The 24,732-nt window shown below is 52.5% G+C and overlaps 7 protein-coding genes and 3 pseudogenes across 10 annotated transcripts, besides 3 other annotated features; 3 read left to right on the forward strand and 7 right to left on the reverse strand.

Annotated features, from left to right (window-relative positions):
• Window positions 1–44: 44 nt before the first annotated feature.
• Window positions 45–1,250, reverse strand: NCS57_00902500 (uncharacterized protein; the record flags this gene model as incomplete). The annotated part of the gene is made up of 1 exon (XM_053058817.1): window positions 45–1,250. One exon carries the CDS (start codon window positions 1,248–1,250, stop codon window positions 45–47), a length of 1,206 nt encoding a protein of 401 aa, XP_052912648.1.
• Window positions 1,251–2,414: 1,164 nt separating this feature from the next.
• NCS57_00902600 lies at window positions 2,415–4,271 on the reverse strand (annotated as a pseudogene). The gene is made up of 4 exons: window positions 3,459–4,271; window positions 3,389–3,403; window positions 3,280–3,333; window positions 2,415–3,224 (listed from the first exon to the last, which is right to left on the reverse strand).
• Window positions 2,415–4,271: a sequence feature.
• A 591-nt stretch (window positions 4,272–4,862) lies between these two features.
• On the reverse strand, window positions 4,863–6,776 carry NCS57_00902700 (Phosphate transporter; the record flags this gene model as incomplete). The annotated part of the gene is made up of 4 exons (XM_053058818.1): window positions 4,863–5,065; window positions 5,114–5,268; window positions 5,320–6,622; window positions 6,704–6,776. The coding sequence occupies 4 exons, from the start codon at window positions 6,774–6,776 to the stop codon at window positions 4,863–4,865; spliced, it is 1,734 nt and encodes a 577-aa protein (XP_052912649.1).
• A 4,196-nt stretch (window positions 6,777–10,972) lies between these two features.
• NCS57_00902800 (uncharacterized protein) lies at window positions 10,973–11,995 on the forward strand (the record flags this gene model as incomplete). The annotated part of the gene is made up of 1 exon (XM_053058819.1): window positions 10,973–11,995. One exon carries the CDS (start codon window positions 10,973–10,975, stop codon window positions 11,993–11,995), a length of 1,023 nt encoding a protein of 340 aa, XP_052912650.1.
• Window positions 11,996–12,475: 480 nt separating this feature from the next.
• Window positions 12,476–13,537, forward strand: NCS57_00902900 (2-Hacid-dh-C domain-containing protein; the record flags this gene model as incomplete). The annotated part of the gene is made up of 1 exon (XM_053058820.1): window positions 12,476–13,537. The coding sequence occupies one exon, from the start codon at window positions 12,476–12,478 to the stop codon at window positions 13,535–13,537; it is 1,062 nt and encodes a 353-aa protein (XP_052912651.1).
• A 505-nt stretch (window positions 13,538–14,042) lies between these two features.
• NCS57_00903000 lies at window positions 14,043–15,043 on the reverse strand (annotated as a pseudogene). Its single transcript has 2 exons — window positions 14,743–15,043; window positions 14,043–14,689 (listed from the first exon to the last, which is right to left on the reverse strand).
• Window positions 14,043–15,043: a sequence feature.
• A 629-nt stretch (window positions 15,044–15,672) lies between these two features.
• NCS57_00903100 (uncharacterized protein) lies at window positions 15,673–16,509 on the reverse strand (the record flags this gene model as incomplete). Its single annotated transcript, XM_053058821.1, has 3 exons — window positions 15,673–15,814; window positions 15,860–16,192; window positions 16,286–16,509. 3 exons carry the CDS (start codon window positions 16,507–16,509, stop codon window positions 15,673–15,675), a joined length of 699 nt encoding a protein of 232 aa, XP_052912652.1.
• Window positions 16,510–16,940: 431 nt separating this feature from the next.
• NCS57_00903200 (Amidohydro-rel domain-containing protein) lies at window positions 16,941–18,275 on the reverse strand (the record flags this gene model as incomplete). The annotated part of the gene is made up of 1 exon (XM_053058822.1): window positions 16,941–18,275. One exon carries the CDS (start codon window positions 18,273–18,275, stop codon window positions 16,941–16,943), a length of 1,335 nt encoding a protein of 444 aa, XP_052912653.1.
• Window positions 18,276–19,273: 998 nt separating this feature from the next.
• On the forward strand, window positions 19,274–20,977 carry NCS57_00903300 (uncharacterized protein; the record flags this gene model as incomplete). Its single annotated transcript, XM_053058823.1, has 4 exons — window positions 19,274–19,519; window positions 19,569–19,919; window positions 19,976–20,569; window positions 20,621–20,977. The coding sequence occupies 4 exons, from the start codon at window positions 19,274–19,276 to the stop codon at window positions 20,975–20,977; spliced, it is 1,548 nt and encodes a 515-aa protein (XP_052912654.1).
• A 1,671-nt stretch (window positions 20,978–22,648) lies between these two features.
• Window positions 22,649–24,505, reverse strand: NCS57_00903400 (annotated as a pseudogene). The gene is made up of 6 exons: window positions 24,214–24,505; window positions 23,940–24,136; window positions 23,547–23,893; window positions 23,371–23,496; window positions 22,831–23,314; window positions 22,649–22,771 (listed from the first exon to the last, which is right to left on the reverse strand).
• Window positions 22,649–24,505: a sequence feature.
• Window positions 24,506–24,732: the final 227 nt, after the last annotated feature.

A 24,732-nucleotide genomic window follows, 5' to 3' on the forward strand; every position in this document is an offset into this window, starting at 1 on the left:
CTCATGACGCGAAACAAGGTCTCAGACATTGATCTACCCCTCACTCACACGTCCACGACAATCTGGCCATCGAGGCACTTTGTTCCCTGAGGCACAGCTTGAGGCAGAGCCCAGCCGCGGTTGCACAGGCCGAAGAAGGTCGGTGACATGCACACGAGCTGTCCAGGCACTGGGCAGGGCTCCATGCCGACAGCCCACCAGGGACGGTTGCTGCCGGAGGAAGAGTCGTCGGTAGATGGGACTGGGGCTGGGGCACTGGCAGCAGGCTGGCTGGAAGGAGCTGGCTTATTAACAGAAGAAGCGATGGGGGCTGATTCACCGGCAGAGGGTGCAACAGGTTGCTGGGTAGGAGCACCGGCGGCGCTGGTCGCACCAGTGGGAGCAGTAATGAAGATAACATCACCCCCCTCACTGGGCTTCTCGGGAGCAGGTACACTGGGTTGAGCCGCTACTGACGATGCAGGCTTCGAAGGAATCTCAGGCTTGGGGGCAGCGTCTCCGCCAGCAGGTTCCTTGAAGTTGGGGTCGGCGGCGGCAGGACACTTGCTAGATTCATCGTGGCTCGCAGGCTCAAGAACCTTGCCAAAATCACCAGGCTCAGGGAATCCGAGAACGCCCTGGCCTGTGGTGCACTGTCCTGGAATATTGGCGACAAAGGGAGGAGGCAGAGTGTCGACGAATGAACTGTCGTCTTTTCCTCCCACAACCTCAATAGGAGCGCAGACCATGTACATCTCTCGGTTTCCAAGCTTGTTGAACCAAGTCCAGGCGAAGACGGCGGGGCCGTTCTGCATGTCCATGGGGATCGGGATGTCGAACTCGCGAATACACTCCTTGCCGCTGTCGTTGCTGCACTCGGGGCCGTGCTCACGACCCTGGGGGTCCTTGGCGATGCTGGGGATGTTGCCTTGGGCTTCGGCTGGACATCCGCCGATGATGGAGTAGATGGTTCGCCAGCCTTTAACGTCCTTGGAGGGATCCTTGCCGTGCGAGATGCTGAACTGGCACGATCCGCCGGCGTGAACAGCGCTGCCCCAGAACTTGACCTTTTGGGTGGTTCCGGCAGTCACCTTGGTAACCTCCTCGGGGTGCTGGGTGCGGCCTTGACAAGGGAAGGGGGCGTCGGGGCCGAGAGGATCGACCTGCACGAAGGGTGCGGTGTCGAGGTTGAAGGGGTGAGGCTCAACCATGATGACATGGGCCCAAGCGCTAGAAATGGCGAGGGCCGAGAGTGTGATGAGGGATCGCATTGTTACTGCGTGTTGTGAGATGATGAGTGTGGTGTTTTGTGTTCTCAATGGTTCGTTGGTGTTGATGGTGGATGATGGAAAAGGCTCACGAAGAGAGGAAGGCGATCAAATTAATACCATCTGTGAATTCTTCTATTCAGGATAAGTGAAGTTGTGTTTACATGTTCGTTGATGGTTATACTTCCCGTTCGGTCACTCTCGTGAACAATAGCATTGTCGCACTGATGCCTTGATGTGGGTTCTCAAAGAATAGCGCATTCACCATTCATGTTCTATTCACACTTCCTGTTTGGGGAGTCATTCATTGTTCATTCACTTGCCTCCAAAAAGGTGAAAGCGAACAGACAGTCGTTTGGGTCTGGCAGTGTTCGGCACACTCGTTTGCAGTTCATGATGCGACCATGGTGGAACAAAGGCGATGGTGGTAACACGGACGCGTGTGGTCATGTCGTGGGCAAAGGTTTCACTGTTGGCAGCGAAATAAGTAGGGAAATGTCGCATGGTAAAATAAAACGCAGCTGATTCCGTAAACCATTAATCCTTTGGTGATACATTATTGTACAAGACGCGATAACAGGAAACGATTGAGAAAGAGAGCAGATGCAAAAACGCGAATCGAATGACGAAGAGAAGGGAAAGGAAAACGAGATTAAGGCACGACGATAGAGAAAAGAAAGTGACAAGATAATTAAAGAGACGACAGGAAAACATAATGTAAACAAGACTGGCGCTGAAATACGATCGATCGCGACGTGGAATGGACTGCACAGCGAAGTGTGAAGACACGACTGGGTCGAATCGAAGGGCGAAAGTAGAAGCAGGTCGAATTGTCATCGACAGACTAGACGAGCTGGGTGGTGAAAGGCACAATGAGCTGACCGGCCTTCTGGTCATAACAGAAGCCATCTCGAGATCAAACTTAGGCTTCTCAATGCGCGTGCAAGTCATTGAGCCCGTGGGGATACCATCAGTGACGACGAGACGAGGTGGCGCAGGATAGAACAAGACGAGTCGGCGAGACGAGACGATCGAGTTTAGGGGACGATGAAGGGTTAAAGTGCGGCAAACACACTGAATCGTTCATGGGCAATATGCCAGCTTTGCCGAGGATGGTGATCAATCTGTGTGGTTGCCGTTGCGACTTGTTCAAGATGAGCCTGCTTCTCAGAGTGCACGGTGCCCCAAGTCCTTTGTTGGACAGAGGATGACGCCCTCATCTACACCCAGAGTCCAGGAATACACCTCTTCATTGGACGCTGGGCGTGACTTTGTTTTGTTCCGGCCACATCCCGTGAAGGGGATGGAAGAGTAGGCCGAGATGATCGATACGTTGTGGAGGTTGGTTCTTCCAGTGCGTTGCATCCGCTTCAGATCCTCCACAGCCTCTTCCCAGGTCGGATCGACGTCGTCAAGACTGCAATATGCAATCGTGAGGTCTTGCAGGGTGTCTGCGTGTTGGCGAATGAATTGTCGGATCTCGCTTCGGGAGACAAGGCCGCAAAAGAACGAAGCGCGCTTCAGACGTCGAAAGACTACGTCCTGAGGGATTGCACCGATAACGGCGAGGTTGTGTCCTTCGATGGAAAGATCCGTCAGTCCTGGCATAGCAGCCAGAACGCTGCCCACTTGGCCCTGTTCTAATATCGCCTGCCCAGCGCTTCCGTTGCGACCGTTTGACAGGACCAGGTCAAACTTGGTAAGGTGGGTTGCGGAGAAGCCGGTAGCCAGTCTCAAGGAGAATGGAGGGCTCACGAAGTCGAACAATCTCATTGACAAGCCAGGTTGCTGAACATCCGATATCGTTTCCAGAGACGCATCCACTCGAAACTCAGTCAGGCGAGATTGGACTGTGCGGTTCGACAGGACATCGATGGCGACTTGCAGACCACGGCTCTCTCGACGCAATGCGCGGGCTCCAGTAGGGATGATGGTTGGTCGCCGGAGAACGGGGTGGTCCTCGAGGGTATCGGGGTTCTGTATCATTGAGTTAATGGTCATTCTCTGTCGGCTAGATGGTCCCACGACTTACAGGCGCCAGCTCCTGGGCGTCGCTACCGTCATCCGAGCGGGCGACATCATCGTCCTGTGTCTTCGGGTCAGCAGTCGTCCATCAGTCAGTGAATCGCATGCTGGCTCACAACTTCATCATCGGCCTGTATCATCGAGTCAGTCATGGCAAGTCAAAGGTTAGAACGTGTCACGACTTACGAGTTCCTCGACTCGGCGTTCTGGGTAAGGCAGGCCGTTCATCGAGATATAGTCCTGAAAGCCATCTCGCATCCAGTCTGTATGGAACACTTCGTCGGAATCAAACTCGTCGTCTTCCAGACTGTGGCACCAGTCGACGCGAGGGGGAAAGGGAGGTCGTTCCCGACGACCCTCTCCCACCTCGCGCCATAGCTTGACGACGGGGCTGGAGTTATAACGGCTCTGGGCGCCCTCGAGGGGCGTATCATCAGCGGTTCGGTTGCTGAGCACTAGAGTCCGAAGTGAGGTCATGTTCGGGAGGGTACTGCGAAGAATCGCCACATCGCTGTTTGTCGCCCGGTTCCTGTGATGATTTTGATACACGCGGGTCAAAAGGGTGTGGCATTCGTTGTCAGCGACCGCTGACCAAACCCGGCCGTCCTCGTTCCAGGGCTGGGTGCCATCGTCTGGAAAGTATGCTACCTTGCGGTGCTTCCATAGTTCCTTGTGACTTGTCATATGTTGGTAAAAGTCGCGGTCGAGAAGGGCGTTTGAGACGGTGGTGTCGTCAATAACCAGCTCTTTGACGCCAGTGATCAGGAGCGCGTTTTCGGCAATAAGCTGAAACACATATAAGTCTAAGTCGTGACAGCTGAGATAGAGTGTCGAGTAAAGATAGTGGGAAGCAACAAGAGACAGCCTTCGACAGGTCGATCGCAGCGTTTTGATGTCCTTCCTAGGAAGGACCGCCGCGATCCCGTCCAGGACCTCGTTAGGGAGGTCCAGCAAAAAGACAGGCATCAGAAATACGACGAAGATGCGAAGGAAGATGGGCTTCGGGCGATGTGATCAAATAATGATTAGAGCTGGTCGATTTGGTGATCTGTAATCGGAGTTGAGTGTGATGAAAGTTTTGAGTAGAAAGCGGGAGCAAGTTCGGCTTGAAATACCTGTAGCGTGGGTCGCGTTTGCGTGCAGCGATTGCACTGCGTATTGACACTGGCAGCCGATTGTCGCCAGTTTCTGCCAGTGTCAACGGCCTAAACGAGTATTTTTGGACGTGAACGAACGCGTCTATTGATACAATGAGCACGTGTACTCGCAGTGTGTAAACGCCCATTGTCCCCCAAGATGTCTCCTCAGATGGCACTCACCACGCCCTCACACCAATTACCAAACAAGGTCGTTGCAATACACCAACTTTTCATTAAGATGCCGCGTTGGGCAGGGTAAACGACATGAGATTGAGCCTATGTGCCCTGTTCTCTGTACCGTACATGTATGTATAGATAAGTAAGTTCAAGAAAAGGTCACCTCCAGAGCTACCAGTCTAGCTATCCTCGGTCCGTCCCCTCCAAGGGTATTTCCATGCAGCGCTCTCGGGGGTATACGTTAATCAATGAGTGAAGTGAGTAGGTGAATGGCTTAGCCCTGGTAGCCCCAGCGGGGAGCGTTGATGATGATGCCGCAGATGCAGCCAGAGATGATACCAGCGACGGGGAGAGTGATGATCCAGCCCATATAGATCCAGACGACCATGCGCCAGTTGATGGAGCGCCAGGTACCAGAGCAGAGACCGACACCGACGGTAGCACCGGTGATACACTGGGTGGTGGAAACAGGAAGCTCTGTTGATGGTCAGTGATGCACTACACCATACAGTCAATGGCACTTACTAAGACGGGTGGCCAGGATAATAGCAACAGCGGCGCCCAGCTCCATGGAGAAACCTCGAGAGGGAGAGTGAAGAGTCAGGCGGTTACCCAGGTTGCGCATGATGTTGTAACCATAGGTCCAGATACCCAGGGCAATGGCAGCACCACCGAAGCAGCTATTCATCATATTAGTCTCATCACCAGGCAAAGCAACTCAGGCAACTTACAGAATCCAGACAGGAACGTCAGACTTGCTGCTCTTGATGGCGCCAGTCTGCCAGACCTGGTAGATGGTGGCATAAGGGCCGATAGCGTTGGCCACATCGTTAGCACCGTGGGTGAAGGAGGCAGTGCAAGCAGTCATGACTTGCATAAAGGTGTAGAGGTACTCGGCGCGGTTGTCGTAGTGGGGAACGTTGGCGTGAATCTCGTCCAGGTCGCCAGTCAGGATGCTCTTCTTCTTCTGCATGTTGATGATGTCCTGGTCGACACCCTGGAGGAAGACAAACTTGAGGTACCAGAAGAGCATGGCGCCGCTGTACCAGGGACCGTCGGGCTTGGGACCGATGATGCTACGCTTGGGCTTAACCTCGACAGGCTCGGCGGTGTGCTCGGGGGTCTCCTCGGAAACCTTCTTGCCCTCGTTGCTGGTCTGCTCCTGGGCGCGCTCAAACTCGTCACTACCCTCACGGCCAGCACGTCGGAGATCCTCAAGCTCCTCGCGGGTAAGGTGGCCCTCGTAGAAATCGCTGATGCCACCCTCAGCACCCTCAGGCTGAGGAGGAGGAGCAGGGCGCTTGAGCAGGAGAGGACCCATGGGGATGTGCCACCAGCGGAGCTGCCAGTCGTCGACGATGACCAGGCGGTAGAGCCAGGGCAGGAGGAAGATGGAGATGATGAGAGCCCAGGCGGCACCGACACCAACAATCAGACCGGCAGTCTCGGCGTCAGTAAAGTCAACCTTGATGGAGCCACCCTTCCACACGATAAGCATGGTAAGGAGCGAGGCGGTGATGCCAAAGTAGATGGGGGTAAGGAAGAGACCCTTCCAGACGGGCTTGCTTCGAAGCATGACTCCATACTTGGTGATCATGAAGATGATGGCACCAAAGGCACCAGCCAGACCGGGGGCGATAATCCAGGCGAGGAAGACAGAGACGACACCAGAGCTGATGCCCTTGTCGAACTCGGCCCAGTGAATACCATCAGAGCCGACCAAGGCGATACCCATGCCAATGACACCGCCCATGATGGAGTGGGTAGTAGAGACGGGAAGACCGATACGGGTGCAGAAGGTGAGGTACAGGGAGGAGGCGACGATGGCGCACATCATGCCCAGCATCAGGAGGGCGGGATCATTCTCGAACTGGTCAATGTCGACGACCTTGGTTCGAATGGTGTCGGCCACTCGGGCACCGACACCGACGGCTCCGGCAAACTCGAGGACGGAACCCAGAACCATGGCCTGGAGGTAAGTGATGGATCGGGACGAGACCGATGTGGTCCAAGAGTTGGCGACATCGTTGGCACCTGTTGAACGGATGTGTTAGCAAGGAGACTAGAAGCTCGATGGAAGCAAGCCGGGAATAATGAGATGTAGGCTGCACGTACCAATGTTCCACGCGTCGAGGAACGAAAAGATGGTGCCTATGGCAAAGATGTAGTCGAACTGGTGAAGCACCATTGCGACGATGGCCGATCACTCGGACTTCTTAATCCCAACAATTAAAAATTGAAGAGCCTTTTTGTGTCAAAAGGCTTCTAGAAGAAATAGACAGTTGAAGAGAAGAGTGATTGATGGTTGCTTGCAGGAGACTCCAGACATGATGACAGCAGGTCCTTATATCGACGGGGGACGACAGGAGAGCACCTCATGGGGTGCAGTGCACAGTCTTGGCAAACAAGCTTATTATTATGCTTCTGGGGCCACTGGCGCCCCGTTGGTCGAGGTGTGTGAGCCTAGTCGTCGAGCTCGGTGAACCCATTCGGACGACATTGCCAGGCTGAGATGTACTCTCCAGCCTTGGCAGGTCTTGAAGGACAAGAGACGGATTCTCAGCCTTGGCACGCGACAGGGTGCGAGAATGGAGGGACTTGGCACGCGACGGGGTGGTATTCTCGTGCTCGTGTCCTGGATGCCCGTTGGATGGGCTGAGACGAGTCCACCCTCAGTCTCGATCCTAGAGATTCTGCCTCCTCATGGATACGTAGAACTTTTCCATTGACGAATACACCCCCGCAAAGCACCAACGGGCGTTGGACAGAGGATGTAGGATCGACGACAGCCCACAGAGTTGCCTTGAAGCACACGACTGTCCTGCGCCCTGCTGCATTCGCGGGATGCGTCCAAGACGGGTGAGGCGACAAGGGAGGTGCGGATATGGCGTCTTTCTCGGATGTGACTCGACACGCAGAAAGCCAAGACTGACTGAACAAAGGACCTCTTGAGCAAGCACCAAGAAAACGGAACCCGAGTCTTTTCGCGATAGTGGACGAACAGACGCAGGGTCCTTATCCTAGCTTAATTGTCCGCGTCGCGATAGCGTCTACGAAACGAACGACGCACTGACGGATGGCATCAGACATGGAGACGTTCAACCGTAAAAATTGGAGCCTTGTCGGGTCTGACCTGAAGACGTGGGAGACGAGTGTCTGAGCAGAGGAGGGGGAGACAGTGAAGGGTTAGCAGAGATGGCACGTTTTCGCACAGGGCACCCCAAGGTTGAAGCGAACCAGAGCAAATCGATCCTTCAGGGGATTTGACAATCTCACAGGGGTCATCATCTCCCCCGAGCCCTTCAGGTGCCAGAGATAACCCACGTGCATCAGTTATCGTCGTTGAATGAAGAGATCGGGAGAGGCTCTGCGGTGTGGGCCAATGAGATCTGGAATCACTCCACGTGTACGGGGCGGTTCGCTCTGAGCCCACAACTCCAGATTTGCCAAGCCTGGAGATCGAGCAGGGGTTTTCTACTCTGTTAGGACTGCGGGTGTACTTTTGCTTTCATGTGCTACCACTCTGTTGTTGGATAAGCTGTTGACGCGGGAATGTGCGGGTGGAATTGGCTTCTGGAAGATGAAAGGGGTCATGCTAGAGAGACAAGAGTCAACGGTCCTTTCTCTTTTAGTCCGGCGTCCGCTCCACGACTCGAGCTTACACAGTCTGATATCCGGATCGCTTACCACGTTCCTCGGAGGGAAATCCCACTCTTCCTCCCCTTCCCTCCCTTCTCCAGCGCGCCAAGAAGTCCACCCCTCGTCGCAACGTCCCGACACGCTGCAACCCCTTCAGCGACTCAACCACCCACAAGCTCTTCCCGGCGGCACGTTGACACTCTGGTTCGTCATCTTTGCCGCGCCAAGAATCCCGCGCCAAGGTGCGCCCACTGCGTATGGGGACACCGAGGAGTGATTACCTGTCGGCCCATCTTGCATGTGCCGCGCACCAAGCTTCCTCGTCTGTCGATGGTAGAGTTCAACTATCTTCTTGGCCTTGATGATTCTAGAAAGAGTGCCCGTCTTGGGTTTATGGATCCTGGGCTGAGCCACGGTCGTCATCGCCGAGATGGAGATGGCTCGGATTGTCTCGAAATGGTTCTCATCCGCGTGAGGATCAACAAGACCCAATATCCCAAGCTAGAAGAACCTTCCAAGCCAGAGATTAGCACACATCTTCTCCCGGATGTCTGGACCATCAAGATAGTCCCTCATACCACCGTCGATCCCACGCCTCAGTGGCGTTTTACAACGACAACGTGATGTCTTTACCTTGAAGCATGTCTGAGCCAAGACAGCCTCAGATAACCTACGCTGTAGCCCACGCCAAGTTTGTGACCGAGGCTCCTCTTGGCTATGCGCACACTTCAGGTCCTTCAGGTAAGAAAGGTCCAATGGTGGGATGAACGCGTCCTCTGCCAAGCTGCCGGCTTCACCTTGGCTGGGATACCGAGATCTCGACGGGCATGGGGCGTGGCTTACGAGGGGGCGTCCGGGGCATCCTAGTTTTTGCATAGGTAGCTCAGCCCACAAACCATCTCCGTGGATGAGAGGAATCCTGCCAATCGAGCGGGAGCTGATTCTGCTCGCCTTGACAGCTTTGTTCCCGTTGTCGTGCGGCATATGTCGTCCAACGCCGTCGTATGCTGTGGCCAGAGACACTCGGGACGCTACGGCGTCCTAGCGACAATCTTGTCCTCTTATCGTTTAAGCTTAATTGGATTTGACTTTTCGTGCGTTAGGTCGTGTACCCATTACCGTCATCCACTTGACGTGCCAGCCTGCTCACCTGGTGAATAGCTCTCGGATTTGCCTCACCAGGATAATCTCCTTGGCCTCACCAAGTCAGATCCATTTCTGCCGGGATCATCACCTCTTGGCTTCTACAGTCAGTACTGACAGATCGGCCTCTCCGGGCGGTTGTGGTCCATTCGAGGCACCCATGTGAAGAGCGCTGTCTACTCGCCTTCCGTTTTGGAACAGGGCCTTGTTCATCGGCGATGAGCCGATTGACCAGCTTATTGGGTCGCCGCTCATTTGGGAGATCCCGGTGTATGGGTGGTCTAGTTGGCTTGGCTGCTGTGAAATTTTCGAGTGCTTGTGGGGGTTGTGTTAGCTTGTTTGCCTCCATCGTCACGAAGAGGTTGATTCTTGCCCAACTTTTACTTTCCTCCATCTTTTCATTGCTACAAATCACAATGAAGTAGCGATAATGTAGTTTATCAGGTAAAAACTATATGTAACAAGAATCGACGCGGAATCGTGAAATTCACAACCTTTAACTGCGTGAAGGTGACGCGCCTCTTCAGGCTCGAGCACCAACGCCCATTTACCCTGGATATGGATTGCCACTCATCTCGCAACACCAGAATGCTCAAAATCTCCCTCGTGGGCCCTGATTCTGGGTCCCTCTTATGAGCCTAGTATCATGCAACCCACCATTGGTGAATATCAAGATCCCAACACTCGACTTTGACTCCCAGGAACTATGTTTCTGTCAGAATCTCTCAACGCTTGTCAGCTTCCAAAAAATGCATGTTAATGGACTACAAAATGTTTTATTTACAAGAAGTGGCACACCTAGCCAAATTTTCATACATCAAACCATAGTGACTACTTCTCTAGGACGATCCAGCACCGGAGTAGCCAGACCCCAAGGTAGCTAAGACTTTGGCAACAGCCGCATGTCCAAAGCCCAGCTGAAGCCAGCCTGGGGCAAAGAAAAGTAGACAGACTTGCTGCGTCATTTTCTTAGCTCTGAAATTAACTCCGGGGTATTTTGGTCTGTTGCGGTTTTGCGGTCCTTACGAAACAATATCTTATGCTAGTGGCCATCCTTAACAAATCCCCGTGATTATTTCACAACAATCAGTCATATGATAGCCCAGAAATAAGAGAATGAGATTTAAATAAAAGAATAAATATTTTTAGAGACTCTTCCCTTCCCCTGTGATATCCAGTGAACCTGTGCCAAACGAGTGCCAGCCAGGTCAGCTGCACCTCTACCCTAAGCCTCCACCCAGAAAGACACCTAGAAGAATGACATTTCTACTATCTAGAAAAGCCTGTGCTAATAAGTTCATTTTATTGATGCATCTCATAGTGAATTAAAACTTGAGTGTCTTTGTTTGATACTAGACTTGACCCCATCTGGGCTGAGTAATTCTCGTACCTCGGGTCATCATGCCCGGCTGATTACGTGCTGATAAATCACGACACTTAATAATTCGTAGAACCAAGGCAGTATCACGACATCCTCAGTACTTGGATTTAGTATAAATAGAATATCCCCATTGTCCTGGAGTTAGACAGTCCCTAATCTATCAGATTCCGAGCAAGCATTTTCTATTACCAGCCTCCAGCAGATCAAACTCGAGACCTACAATGGCGCAGACTCAGTTCGCAGTGGTAGACGTCTTCTCAAAGACACCCTACAAGGGTAATCCTCTAGCGGTCGTCAACGACTTGAAGGGAGAGCTCAGCGATACTGAGATGAAGTTGATCACGCGCCAGTTCAACCTCTCGGAAACCACCTTTTTTCTCCACCCATCTCTCCCAGGAGCCCACTACAAGCTACGTTCGTTTCTGCCAGACGGGAGAGAAGTCTTTGGAGTTGGCCATAATATCCTGGGAGCTTGGTGGTATCTGGCACATGCTGGACTGCTGGACTTTTCGATCAAGTCTGGGATCAGCAAGGGAGATGGTGTTGAGGAGTTTACCTTCTATCAAGAGCTGGGAGGATCTGTGACGCCGGTTAAGATTCTCAAGAGTCAGATTTCTTCAGCTGAGCCGGCTGAGTTCTCTGTTTCCATTACGCAGGCGACGCCTAAGGCTCATGGACGACATCCGCATGTGCCTGAGCTTGCCGCAACTATCGGCTTGGGGCCTGAAGATATTGGACTGGCCCCCGGGACTGGTGTATCCAGAAAACATGATGTCATTCCGCGGGTGATGTCTACATCGACTACTCATCATCTCCTCGTCCCTGTTGCGTCCATCGCAGCGCTTGAGCGGGCGTCAGTGCAGCGAGAAAAGCTCCTCGAGCAGCTCCAACTCGCGGACGAACGCGCTTATGGGCTATATCTATTTGCAAAGGATGACCGTGAGGGTGCATCTGCCAATACTTATCAAGCTAGATTCTTCAGCCCCGGCATGTCAACTGAGGATCCAGCCACTGGAAGTGCTGCGGGGCCTTTGTCCGAGTTTCTGCGCGATGAGGGTCTTCTTGAGTTGGTTGATAACAAGGCGAGCATTGAGGTCTGGCAGGGTCTTCAAGTTGGGAGGGAGTGTCTCATTAAGGTGAATCTGGCTGTTGATGGGAATACGCCGGTTGTGGATGTTTCTGGTAGTGGTGTGTTGTTCTCGGAGGGTAGATTGGCTAGCCAGGGAAGCCAGGTTGGTTTCTAACTGGAAATGTTCGTCACTTGGCAGTTTAGCAAGTCAGATTTTCATAAAGATACCGTATTGACTAAGGACCTCGCCAACCCGTTGCACGGTTCTCGGCATAATTGGCATCGACTATGACGTCATTGGGGAGCTCCTCCCTCCGGGCTCGGTGGGATGAGCTCTCGGTTTCACGTATCACCGTACCTATTCAAGCTAATGAGCTGCGGGATTATGCTACTTATAGGCCGTGATTGAATGGAATTGCCATTATTAATTATAATTCCCCCGCGGGATTTGGGGTCTTTAGCTTGTCCTCCCGCGGGGTCCCAAGCCGACACGAATCGCGACCCTCAACTCCAACGCTAAGCATCACCAAAAATCACCCCCCAATTGCCCCCACGGCGGGGTAGCTGCTCCTCCGGCGTCGGGACCTGACAAAATCTACAAGCCCATTGGTCTTTTTGGCTCACGGCTTTCTTTCCGATCCCATCGAATCCCCCCATGATGCGCCCGTTGTTGCGAATCGGTACATATACTGCCTGCACCCGGTTGTCCTGGGCCTCGAGAAACACAAGATCCTTTGCGACCACCTATAGACTCTCTATTCAATTGCCCGCCATGAAGCTGCTTTACCCTACTTCGCTCAAGCTCGACGTCTCGAGCATCGAGGGCTTCTCGGTCGAGCTTAAGCCCTACGACGTCAAGAAGACCATCCCCGAGGACCTCATCGACGCAGAGGTGCTCGTCACCTGGACAAACAGCGCCGAGAACCTCAAGGATGCCGCCGCACGGATGAAGAACCTCCGCTGGATCCAGTCCCTTGCCGCGGGTCCCAACGACGTCCTCAGCGCCGGCTTCGACACGTCCAAGATCGCCGTCACCACCGGCTCGGGCCTGCACGACCGCACCGTCGCCGAGCACGCCCTCGGCCTCCTCCTCAACGCGGCGCGCCGGTTCTACGAGATGCGCGATTATCAGCTCCAGGGCAAGTGGCCGGGCCACCTCGGCGGCCCGCAGCCCGACCGACCTGCAGGAGCCTTTACCACACTGCGCGACGCTCGCGTGCTCATCTGGGGGTTTGGCAACATTGCAAAGACGCTCACCCCGCACCTCCTCGGACTCGGCGCCGAGGTTCGGGGCATCGCGCGCCGAAGGGGTGTCCGTGACGGCATCGAGGTGTACGGCGAGGACAGCCTGGCGGAGCTCCTCCCCGAGACGGACGCCCTGGTCATGATCCTCCCCGGGTCCGACTCTACCCGCCACGCGCTCAACGCCGAGCGCCTCAAGCTTCTGCCCAAGCACGCGTGGGTCGTCAACGTCGGACGAGGCACCTCGATTGATGAGGATGCTCTGGTGGATGCTCTTGAGAAGGGAGAGATTGGAGGAGCTGCTCTTGATGTGTTTGAGACGGAGCCTCTCCCCGAGCCGAGCAGACTTTGGAAGGCGCCTAATGTCATCGTGTCGCCGCACGCTGCTGGTGGACGGCCACAGGACTCTGAGGGCTTAATTGCCGACAACTTGAGACGGTTCCGAGCTGGACAGGAGTTGAAGAACATTATTTAGATTGAATTAGAGCGAACAAAAAATAAATGAATAAATGAATAGAACCATCAATACCCAATGCGACCTTGTTCTGGCGCATCTTGTCGCATTGACCCAGTGATGCTTCGGTGGGTTGCATTGATCTCCGCGGCCTGCATGCTGCAAGACCGAGATCCTCCACCCAATGTGGACTGCTCCTCCAACCACACACCAACGACAAAATGAGCCTGTCCCATGACCTTTTACTTTATTACAACTTCATAGTTAGTTCAAAGTGATTTGAGTACCTGATGCAGGAGCCAGCTGGTTCAATTCAGTCGCACATCTTGCTGCAGAAGCCCATGATGGAGGATTGGAGCATTAGAAATCCGAGGCCTGGCAATAGGCTGCTAAAGTTATCGAAATACTCAGTAATTATGTGTCTATCATCTTCTTGTCTAGCAATTATCTATCATTTGTCTATCGCTCCCAACTCCTACTGTCCATATAACTCCCGGGGTATCACACAATTCTCAGCTCTACCCCTCTACTTGTTTACCGCCTTTGGCTTCCACAAAGCCCACGAAAAGCTGATGCACAGCTTGAGGAACGCAGCAATCCAGAGAGCACCAGCAAATCCAACCCAAGACTTGGACAGGAAACCACCCGAAACAGCTCCTGCAAACAACAACACGGCTCCAGTAGCTCGTCGGTTCCGATCCGCGTTGTCGGTGATGGGCGCAGTAAACAGCTTGGCGTCGCTCATCATGTCGCAGTACAAACTCGTCAGCACAACCGTAGGCATGCTGTTGTACTTGAGGACTCGGCTGGCAACGATTTGTCCCGCACTCTGGAAAGCAAGCAGAATGATGGGCGCATAGTCGGAGTAGGGAAAGTCGTTGCGCACCCTCTCAATGATCCATCCATCCTTGTGCGTCGTGGTCCTGTCATTGGGGCTGTTTCGGACCGCACCAGTCGTGGCGAGGAGAGCCACGAGACCAGTGAGGACGGACTGGATGAGGAAGGACGCGACAAGGACCCAGCGCTTCTGGGGGCCAAAGTAGCGGTGGAAGTTGGAGAAGAAGAGGGCGCCGATGGCGAAGAAGATTATGGCGAGAAAACAGCGGGACCAGGCTTTTCCGGGGAGGTTTTCGGGTTGGCCGCTGACGCCTAGGCCGACAAAGATGGTGTTTCCTGGGGATTCATTGTTAGTATAACATTTGAGATGGATTGTTGAGGGGACTTACCTGTTTGCATACTGACGAAACAACCGTACAAGTTGAAAGCAGCGCTGTCAACCAGACCGGCGACAAAGAAACAGACGAGCAGCAAGATGTCGCCCCATCGTACATCAACCTCTGCTGCGAATCGTCGAGAGATGGAAGAAGTTGTAGGAGCTGATTCCTTTGACCCGGCCTCGGGGTTATCGCTTGAATCTGGCATGTTGGATGTGTATTCGAGATTGTTGAACCTCTTGAGCTTCTTCTCGCGTGACTCGCCGACGTCCCGTACAGATAAAGGTGACTCAAAGGTCGCAGAAGAAAAGTCCTCTATTTAAAGGCCGACCAGCCGATGGGCGTTCTCCTGAAGCGGATGGCGTGCTCGGCAGCGGTGGGCCCGTCGGTGGGGGTCATCCTTGTCCGGAATGCCGGCTTATCCAGACGTCATCTCGAAAAGAGAGCGGTTTGGCCGTGAATATGGCATCGCCAAGGATCCCGCCATTGAACGCACGGTCCCTAAGGGTCTTGGACGTCAGTCGAGGCCTTCTGGGAAGATGGTGAATGAAAGAGTTGGGGGTGAAAAATTTGTGCTGAGCACGTCAGCGGCCAAGATTCTTTTCTGGACTAGGGCAGATGGCCTCACCTGGCTTTGTTTACACTGGTTGACTTTTATCAGCCCTTTTTTACGAAAAGTGTTGGGTCAATGCGCTATTGGACCCCGGGGAATCATCAAACTGTCCCCTGCTTTCGCAATATCAAATGCCAAGTGCACCGCCTCGGTCGTCGATCGAGGGTGCTTTTTTTGCCAAGTCGGTTGTTTGCCGTCACGGCCGAGCTGGGCTTTCGGCGGTGACACGCGTCAACCGGTGGCGGTAAAAAGTCATTGCAAAAAAGGACGGGAAATATTGAGGGACGAGGTCATCGTGGTATCATTAGCTCGAGCTTTTTAGTCTATAGTCAACCCTCTGCCGGCTTCAGCGCATACATCTTGACGGGCATCAAAGCTGTGTTGCCGACCATGGGGAATCCTCGTTGGAGATCAGATCGTACAACCTGCAGACCAGCCTGCTTGAATAAAGCCAGAAACTTTTCATCCTCTCTATTTCTTGTTAGAATTTTATTCATCACTGGGTCATGCACTTACCGAGTAACACTGCTATCCAGGTCGTCAAAAACATCAACACCATTAGTGCTCAGGTTCTCCTTGATGACCATGACTCCATCTGGCGCCAGAGCAGACTTGCATCGCTCAAAGTATTCCACTAGAAGATCGTCTGGTAGATGACCAACACACCACTGCGTCCAGATCAGGTCGTACTTGACTCCATCCTCGGGCTTCCAGCCTTCGAGGCCGACGTTGAAGATATTTCCCACTCCAGGCTTGCCCTCTAAAACATCTGTAAACTTGGTGATAGGTTCGATAATGTCCACCTTTTCAGCCACTTGGGTCAGAAGTCCTTCAGTGACTCTGCCGATACTGTTGGTTTGCAGAATGATTAGCAACTCCAACTTGAAAAACCTCGACCACTCTTTGCAGAAACCGATAACCTGCGTCTAGGAATGCACCCACCCTGCTCCGCCCTCAAGCGCCCTAGAAACCATCTTCCTCCCAGTCTTGATGCCGATCCCCAACCTCGCAAGAAACGTCCTCGAGCCCTGCAGGTCGATTCTAGTGACTGAGGGGATACCGCCCAGCATGCCGTTGACGTCGGCTTCGATGCCCTCCCAGTACTTTTTGCCATCCTCCATAGATATCAGCGAGTCGGGCGCCGAGCCATCTTTGGAGTCGGACATGATGGCTTGAGTTTTTGTTGCTTGTTGGTGATGGCGGTGCAGATTGTGATGAGGTTTGCGGTGATGCTATTGGGCTGGTGGTGATGCCTGAGGCACAGACTGGGGTTAGTCTCCGCTGCGGTCATCCTCTGTTTGCTTTCGATATCAAAGGATGTCATGATCTGGATTTTAGAAAGCAAGCAAGACTAGATAATTTTATAACATCTATAAATTAGTTAAGTTATATATATATAAGGCAAGGCTAATTTATGTAGTATTTCATTGTGAAAAAATACCTTCATATCTTTATATTAAGTAATTATAAATAGAATTTTATAATTTTATATAAAAGAATTATTTAAAAAATCATAATAAAATTATATACCCGGGCATGATCCAGAATATTTAGTATAGTAGGTCAAGTGAGAATATCAACTTCTGTAGATTACTATCTAGAATGTCTTCCAGGCATCAAGAAGCCCTGACAGTTGAGGAGTGCGACTCAGGCATACCCGGCCGTCCTTGATCACCGCCACGAGCTCCTGCTCCTGACGCTCAAACACTGTAATGTCATCTAGTGGGTTGCTGTTCAGAATCAGCAAGTCTGCCTTGAACCCCGTCTTGACCTGGCCCAAGGTGTTTGTTTCGCCAAGCATCCTCGCCGGATTGACGGTTGCGCTTTGGAGAATGTCAAGATTGCTCAGAGCTTCTGAACGGATGCTGAACTCCCGGGTTTGGTATATCCCAAGCGGTCCAAGAAGATCACTTCCGTAGCAAAGTGTGAGGCCTGCCTCCTTGGCGATCTTGAGGGCATTAATTCCCATGGCAAGGACTTTCTTGTTCTTTGCCTGCGAATCCTCATTCAAGAATTGAGGCAACGCTGGATCCGCTAGGGTTTGATATGTGACGAGTGTTGGAGTGAGAAAGCATCCTTTCTCCGCCATGAGCTTGGCTGTTGGTTCATCAATGAGGTTACCGTGCTCAATGCCCTTGACGCCGCTCTCGATGGCGATGCGAATGGAATCAGGCGAATAAGCATGGCATGTCACGTACGTCCCATGATTCGATGCAGCTAGAACCACAGCTCGGATCTCTTCTGGACTGAACTGCTTGCCCTCGAGTCTGTCCGTCGGACTGACCACTCCGCCACTGCCCATGATCTTTATAAAGTCTGCTCCTCGGCGTATCTCGTCTCTCGCTGTAGCCAGACAGGCTGATACACCGTCACAGACCCTTCCGAGTCCGGAGACAAACCCAGATACACAGTGTGTATGGTCATGGCAGCTTCTGAAATCACCGTGGCCACCTGTCTGACTCAATGCATGACCACTGATGTAAAGCCTGGGTCCAGGGACCAGCCATTCCTCTGTTGCCTGCTTGAGGGCATACGGGGCGCCGCCACAGTCGCGGACGGTAGTGAAGCCGCGGGCGAGAATATCGCGACAGACATAGGTCATGCGGAGCATGGAGACGTGCTCCGGTGTGGACATGACCTTTGAGAAATCCGAGTCACCTGGCGCAGCAGCGATGTGGACGTGGGCGTCGATGAGGCCAGGACAGATATATTTGCCAGCAACATCGATGACGGTAGCCTCTGAAGCTTCTGCTGGGAGTGTCGTGTCGTCTGAAGTAATGGCAGCAATTGTGCCATTTTGAGTGAAGATATATTGGGATGCAGTAGAGGTGCCGGTGACAGGGTCAATAATGGTGGCGTTCTTAAAGAGGTATAATGGAGGGGATGACTTGGGAAGCCAGGGCTTGATGAATTGGGGAGACAGCGATTTCATGGTGGTTGTACCGAGCTGTAATGATAATGCGATACAGGTGAGTTTCCCGTCGATGCCAGAGTCAACCAAATCATTTTATAGGCTTTGCTGCGGCGATCGCTAGAGATTATCCGAAGGGAACGTCATGCTGGCTGTCGATAAGAATTGCTGAGACACTTGTCCTCCACTGATGCCGTGATGACGTTGACCGGCACGGCGACCGGTGTTGGACAGAGTGTGCAGGGGGGACAAAGGGCGATTGTTTTTATATCTTCTGATGTGCCGGCACCAAGGAACGAGGAACGTCATCGCCGGCCTAACTACCGGCAACCTCGGCGTCGCATTATCTGTGTGATGCCGGTAGCACGCCAGCCATGGTTATCGCTGAGGTTTAAGACGTCTGTCTTATCTCCGCCCTAATTACCGGTAATCTCATGGTCGCACTGTTTGTGCCGGGCCGGTAGGTTACCAACTACCTATGTACATATGGCTCCAGCTGAAGTTTATGAATCATCTGTCTTATCTCTGCCCTGATTACCAGCAGCCTCAGAGTCGCATCATCTGTGCCTTGCTGGCAGCACACTAACTATGGCTATACCTGAGGTTTAACAGTAATACATCATCGCTCTGCCCTCATTACCGGCAACCTCAGCGACGTGTTAACTACAGCGTGCCGGTAACACACCAACCATGGCTATCGCTAAAGTTTGAGAACGGTCGATCTTCTCTCCGCATTTTCCTCTTTGGGTCCCGGATTGCGCGTGGGGAACCAACCAGCTTTGCCCCCGCAAATGATAAGGTCGTTCAGGGCTCTATGTGACGTGGAGGCGTCAACTACCTGTCCCGGATCCTCGGTGCCGACAGCAACTTACTCGTTGATGGAGAGGGGGATCATGTCTGTGACCGGCACGGCCTCTTGTATATAATTCATGAAACATTACGGGCTTGAGCTTGAACATAACTTCCTCGGTGGTTTCTTTACTTTCCATTTTATTAACCAAAGGTCAAAATCTTTCACCATGTCGAACAAGGATGCTCTCGAAATGACTACATCGAAAGCCGTGTCTCAGCAGGACCGTGAAGCCGGCGATGTCGAGAACGTCCATCTGAGTGAGGATGTGGCCGTCAGGTTTCTGACGAACCTCGACCCTGCCATCAAAGACGTCCCGATTTCTGCTAAAGAAGCGCGCAAGGTTCTCTGGAAGATTGATCTGATCGTACTACCCATCATTGCAGGAACTGTCATTTTGAGTGCCGTGGATAAGGTTGGTCATTGTGCAAGAAGCCTTTACCGAAGCTGACTTTTCCCCCGAGGTTGTCATCTCCAATGCAGCCATCATGGGCATGAAGCATGACCTCAAACTCGTCGGTAACGAATATTCTTGGGTCGGAAGCATCTTTTACTTTGGCTTTCTGATCTTTGAGTACCCGCAAGCCATCTTGATCCAGAGGCTGCCGGTGGCAAAACTGTTGGCTGCTTGTATTCTCTCCTGGGCTATCCTCCTCTTCTGCAGTGCTGCAACACACAACTTCGCTGGACTTGCCACGGTTCGTTTCATATTTGGTTGTGCTGAAGCAGGGGCTTTTCCCACTGCGTCGATCCTCACTGTCATGTGGTACACAAATCGGGAACAACCAGTCCGCGTGGCAATCTGGTACAATCAGGTACGAATCCCAGCTTTCTGTTATCAGAACTCCGGCGTCTGACTACGATCAACCAGTTCTCCTCAGTCTTCTCCGGCATTATCTCGTACGCAATCTCGCAGACCCATACACACTTGGCCCAATGGCGCCTCCTCTTCATCGTCCTCGGAGGCATAACCGTTCTCTGGTCCGCTACCGTCCTCGCTTTCCTACCCGACTCACCCGTGTCTGCCTGGTGGCTGTCTCCCCGAGAACGATACATCGCCATCCGCCGAGTTCAGAAGAACAACACGGGTATCGAAGATAAGAGAATTAAGTGGTACCAGATCAAGGAGCTCTTGGTCGACCCCAAGACATACCTACTTGCATTGTTTGCCTGTGCGCAGAACATCCCCAACGGTGGACTCGTTACCTTTTCTTCCATCATTGTGTCTGGCCTTGGATACTCGGTTCCCATTACGACATTGCTTGGTATGCCAACTGGGGTTGTCGCGACGACCTGGCAAATCATTCTTGCTGTCTTTTGTGCCAAGCTCAAAAACATGCGGTGCACCATTATTGCCGTGGCCAATATTGTCCCTATGGTCTGTGCCATCCTCATGTGGCAGTTACCACGGGATAATCAGGCAGGCCTTCTAGCTGCGTACTATGTCTTCTACACTTACTGGGGCGTAAGTATTGGCCTATTCCGCAGTAGACAGAACTAACGAGTCTCTTCTTAGTCGTACGTGATGTCCACATCAGTCCCCATGGCCAACGTGTCTGGCCATACAAAAAAGGTCACTATGAACGCTGTCTATTTCTTTTCCTATTGTCTGGGCAATATTATTGGACCTCAGGTTTTTCAGAAGAGTGACGCGCCCAACTATACGAAAGGATACACTGAGCTCCTCATCTGTCTTGTTGTTTCGGCAGTGTCCATTTCTGTTTACGGACTTTTGTGCAGACGAGAGAATGCTCGCAGGGATAGGCTGCATGGAGTCGTGCATACTTCGGCCATCACAGAGGAGGAGAATGAGGCGCTCGCCTTGTCGGATATGACGGATAAGGAAAAGATTGCATTCCGGTACTCGTACTAAGGGCTTTGCATGAAGCGGACACGTTTGGGGCAATGGCTGGAATTGGGTTTGAGGTAGAAATGTGACTGCTTTGTGTTTTCGCTAGGCTTAATGAGATGGTTGGTGATTTGCTTTTCATAGGGACAATCACCCTAATACTAGAGAAATCTCCTCCTTCTTTAATCCCTCCTAGGCTTCCCTCTCAACCCTCCCTATTGCCTTCCGATATGCAACCCCCTCCTCCCTCTCTACCCAGAGAACATTGCAGAAGGACCATGACCCAGTTTCGTCATCGTAATCTTCCTGAGATATTTCTACAACGTCTATGGGAACACTCGGTGATTCAGTCAACCATATGCGGCCATGATCATCATCCGAGTCTATGGAGAGAATTCCAACTCGACACCCCTGACTATCCTTGAGCAGGGCCGAGTTCTTAAAGAGTATATCCTTGTTCCAAGAATCGTTTATCAGAGTCGTTATTTCGCTCCTTTGTAATTCTGGAATCCCGTCTCTCTGAGGTTTGGCTGCGCAGAGCCGAGCCTGATGCGTCTTTGCACAGAGATATCGACCGTACGAGATTTCTTGGGTTTCCTCGTCCCCTGACTCGCCTATCCGGGCTGGGTGCATGAATTCAACCTTGGGGAAGGACTCGTGCTCGTAGTGATCTCCACGATACCACTTCCACTCTTCTGGGAGGTTATGCCTTTCCCCCATGAAGTGGATTTTGTAGTGATATGCATCATTCTGAAATGGAATTAGACGCCCAGGGGATTCTGGCGTTTCACGGGTGTACCATGTGAGTGTTGGTATCACTCGAGATATGCCTCGTATCAATAAGGAAAGAGAGCGGGCGACGGAGACGCGTGCTTCTGTTCTGACATTTGCTTCCATGATATTAGTCGCAGTCTCGCTTCCACTTGAGTATCAGATCTGGGTCGACTAAACGGTCCAACGGCTGTCCCAGAGGAATGCCGGGGTTTTGGGAGAGGTCGTTGATGAGCAGAAGCTGTGGCGCTCGCAAAATCCAATTCCCATCATGGAAGTTGTGAAGCAGCACCACTTCACTTCCTACGGATAACTGAATCCCAGTATGCTTCTTTATCGAGCAGTCCATGGCGTTCGTCTCGCCGTTTAGTTTTAGAAGGGCCAGCTAGTTTCTTCTCGTTGAGGGATCTCACTTCCTCGGCTGCCTCAAGGAACGCCTGGCAGATCTTGCACTCGAGGGTTGCATTTTGGTCTGATGCGGTTGCTTCGGGACTTATAGACATGGCTGAATGACTCTTTGCGACGGTGTTGTGTTCTCGTTGCTCCCAAAGTTCGGGCGGTTGATGAAACAAAGGCTGGCTGCCTCCTTGTATTAGGTGACGTGTTGGTCTGAAGTTGGGCCGTTGGTGGGACATGCAGCCAACGCTCCTAGCGGTTAACGGCTGCAACAACAGTTTCAAAAAGTCAACCTAGTTTATCATTCCAGGCTTACAAGTATCATTAGGGCATTACTTGAGAAGTCGTATTACCCTAAATGGGGCGACCTTGGGTTCATCATGTGTGGACTCTGCTTAGTTGACAAGGGTGTAGGTATTAAATGTCGATCAATGTGCAGCTCATGAACCAGATAAAAACACCTAGCTCCTACTGTAGCCAGTCAGAAGTGACCCGACATTACCAATCCAATCATGAATCCATTATGCATTACGATCCTGTTGCTCTAGGGTCTACCCGCACCCAGAGCTCAGATTGCGAAAAAATGCCGCAGTTAAAGACTTTCCAAGGCTTTGTAGGATCACAGATGGAAAAGTCAAACTGTCGGAGCAACTTCAAAGTCAAATGTTAGCGTGAGTCGGGTTATAGATGACGAAATTAGGCAGACTCACCTCGACGTAGATCTTGTTCAGCTCCATGAGAGCCACAGGCCGTCCTAGACACTGCCATCGTCCATAGCTAAAGATGAGATCAAGCGCACTCTCCATCTCCTTGATCTTTTCAGGCGGGCTCTCAATCCAGCGCTCGGGGCGGAACTCGCCTGCGTCAGGGCCCCAGATGTCCTCCCGTCGGAAGATGCCCCAGGCACAGTATCCGACGCTTGTTCCGCCGGGAATGAATTGGCCTTTCCAGGTGTCTCCTTGTGGTGGAACTTCCTTTGACATGAGCCCGGCGACGGGTGGGAAGATGCGGAGACCTTCTTTGATGACGGCTTGGAGGTAGGGTAGTTCACGACCGATGGAGTCTGGAATGATTGGCTCCGAGTATGTTGTCTTGGAGATTTCGGTACGTAGTTTGCTGTACACGCGAGGGCTGGTGATGATGTGAAGCATGGTTGAGCGGATAGCCGTGGCGGTGGTATCAGAACCGGCGATACTATGGCGGCATTGTAAGGGGACTGCTCGAAGTGAACGTGGACGCAAGTGACTTACATCTGGAGCAAGATTTCCGACTCGGCCTCTTTTTGGGTGAGCCCATGAGCAACGAAAGACCCGAGCATATCCTTCTGGACCTTCTTATCGGGTCCAAACCGTTCAGCCGTAATTGCTTTGGCGATGCTTGGAGATGATCAGTCTGCTGTTATACATGGGGCACCGCAATAACTTACCCCATCACTCTCCCAAACCCAAGCCGATCCTTTTCAGATGGCAAAAGGCTCTTAAAGATCGGGGAGCTCAAAACCTTGACCAGCCAGGGAACGACAGTAGTCACCATGACCATGGGCAGTGTCTCCTCGGTGGTCTTGATGTACTCGTACACATCCGAGTCTGTCTCCAAGAAGCCAAACGGTTCGCCGAAAGCCAAGTCGGAGAGGACATCAAGAGTAAAAAATTGGGCTCGACGGCCTAGATCGACTGGCTTATTCTCGTCGGCGTACTTGCGCAGGAGCTTGATGAATGCGAGGATGTTCTTGTCGATCTTGGGCTCTAGGTTCTCGACTTCACGACCGCCATACTGTAACCGTCAGCTTGTGCGCGAGGATATTCTCTGGGTAACGTACCCCGGCGGACATCTTGGATCGCAGCTTGAAGTGCTCATCCTCGTCTCTCCACGAGAGAATGTTGTTGTTGGCCGGGTCGAAGCGCATGCCGTCGTACCAAGGAGAGCGGCGGTATTCGGTTCTAACGTTAAGGATGTGCTTCATGAGGTCGGGGTCGTCGGTGAGGAGATCGTTGGGACTGACGCGAGCGATTGAACCTGAGGCGCATTGTTAGCATTCGTTAAAGCGCAATTGACTGCCAAAGCAACTGTTAGAGCAATGCGACGCAACTTACCATACTTCTTGGTAACCTCCCAAAAGTCCAGGTATGCTCTGCCACTGCCGACAGTCCTGATGAGCCACCATTTCGAAAACCCAGCAAGACGAGGTCCTTTGAAGGCGCGAAGACGATTATACTGCCTCCATGTTGAGATGCCCGACCAGAAGATCAAGACTCCGACCAGCAACCCAGCGATGGCAATTGACGGGCGCATGCCATCGACAAGACCCCGCAATCCGTCGACCGAGCTCATCATGGGAACCGTTTCGGCAATGTCTCGCAGTGGAGATGCAGAGCCGCTGATGGTTCTATCCCCAGGTCACGGGCTGGAGAAAGCCGGGCCGCAGAGAAAGCCAAGAAAGAGGAGGATTGCTCTCCCCCCATGACGGATTAATGAATACTAATCCCCTCGTTACATTCGCGCAGCTGGAACGTCTTAGCGTGGGACTTGTCCATCATTTGATGAGGATCCCCTCGCCAAGTGAGCCGCCATCACAAACTCGAGCGCCCCGATAGGACGGAAGAGCTTCACTA

This window comes from Fusarium keratoplasticum, chromosome 6 (assembly GCF_025433545.1).
Source record: "Fusarium keratoplasticum isolate Fu6.1 chromosome 6, whole genome shotgun sequence".
Lineage (NCBI taxonomy): Eukaryota > Fungi > Ascomycota > Sordariomycetes > Hypocreales > Nectriaceae > Fusarium > Fusarium keratoplasticum.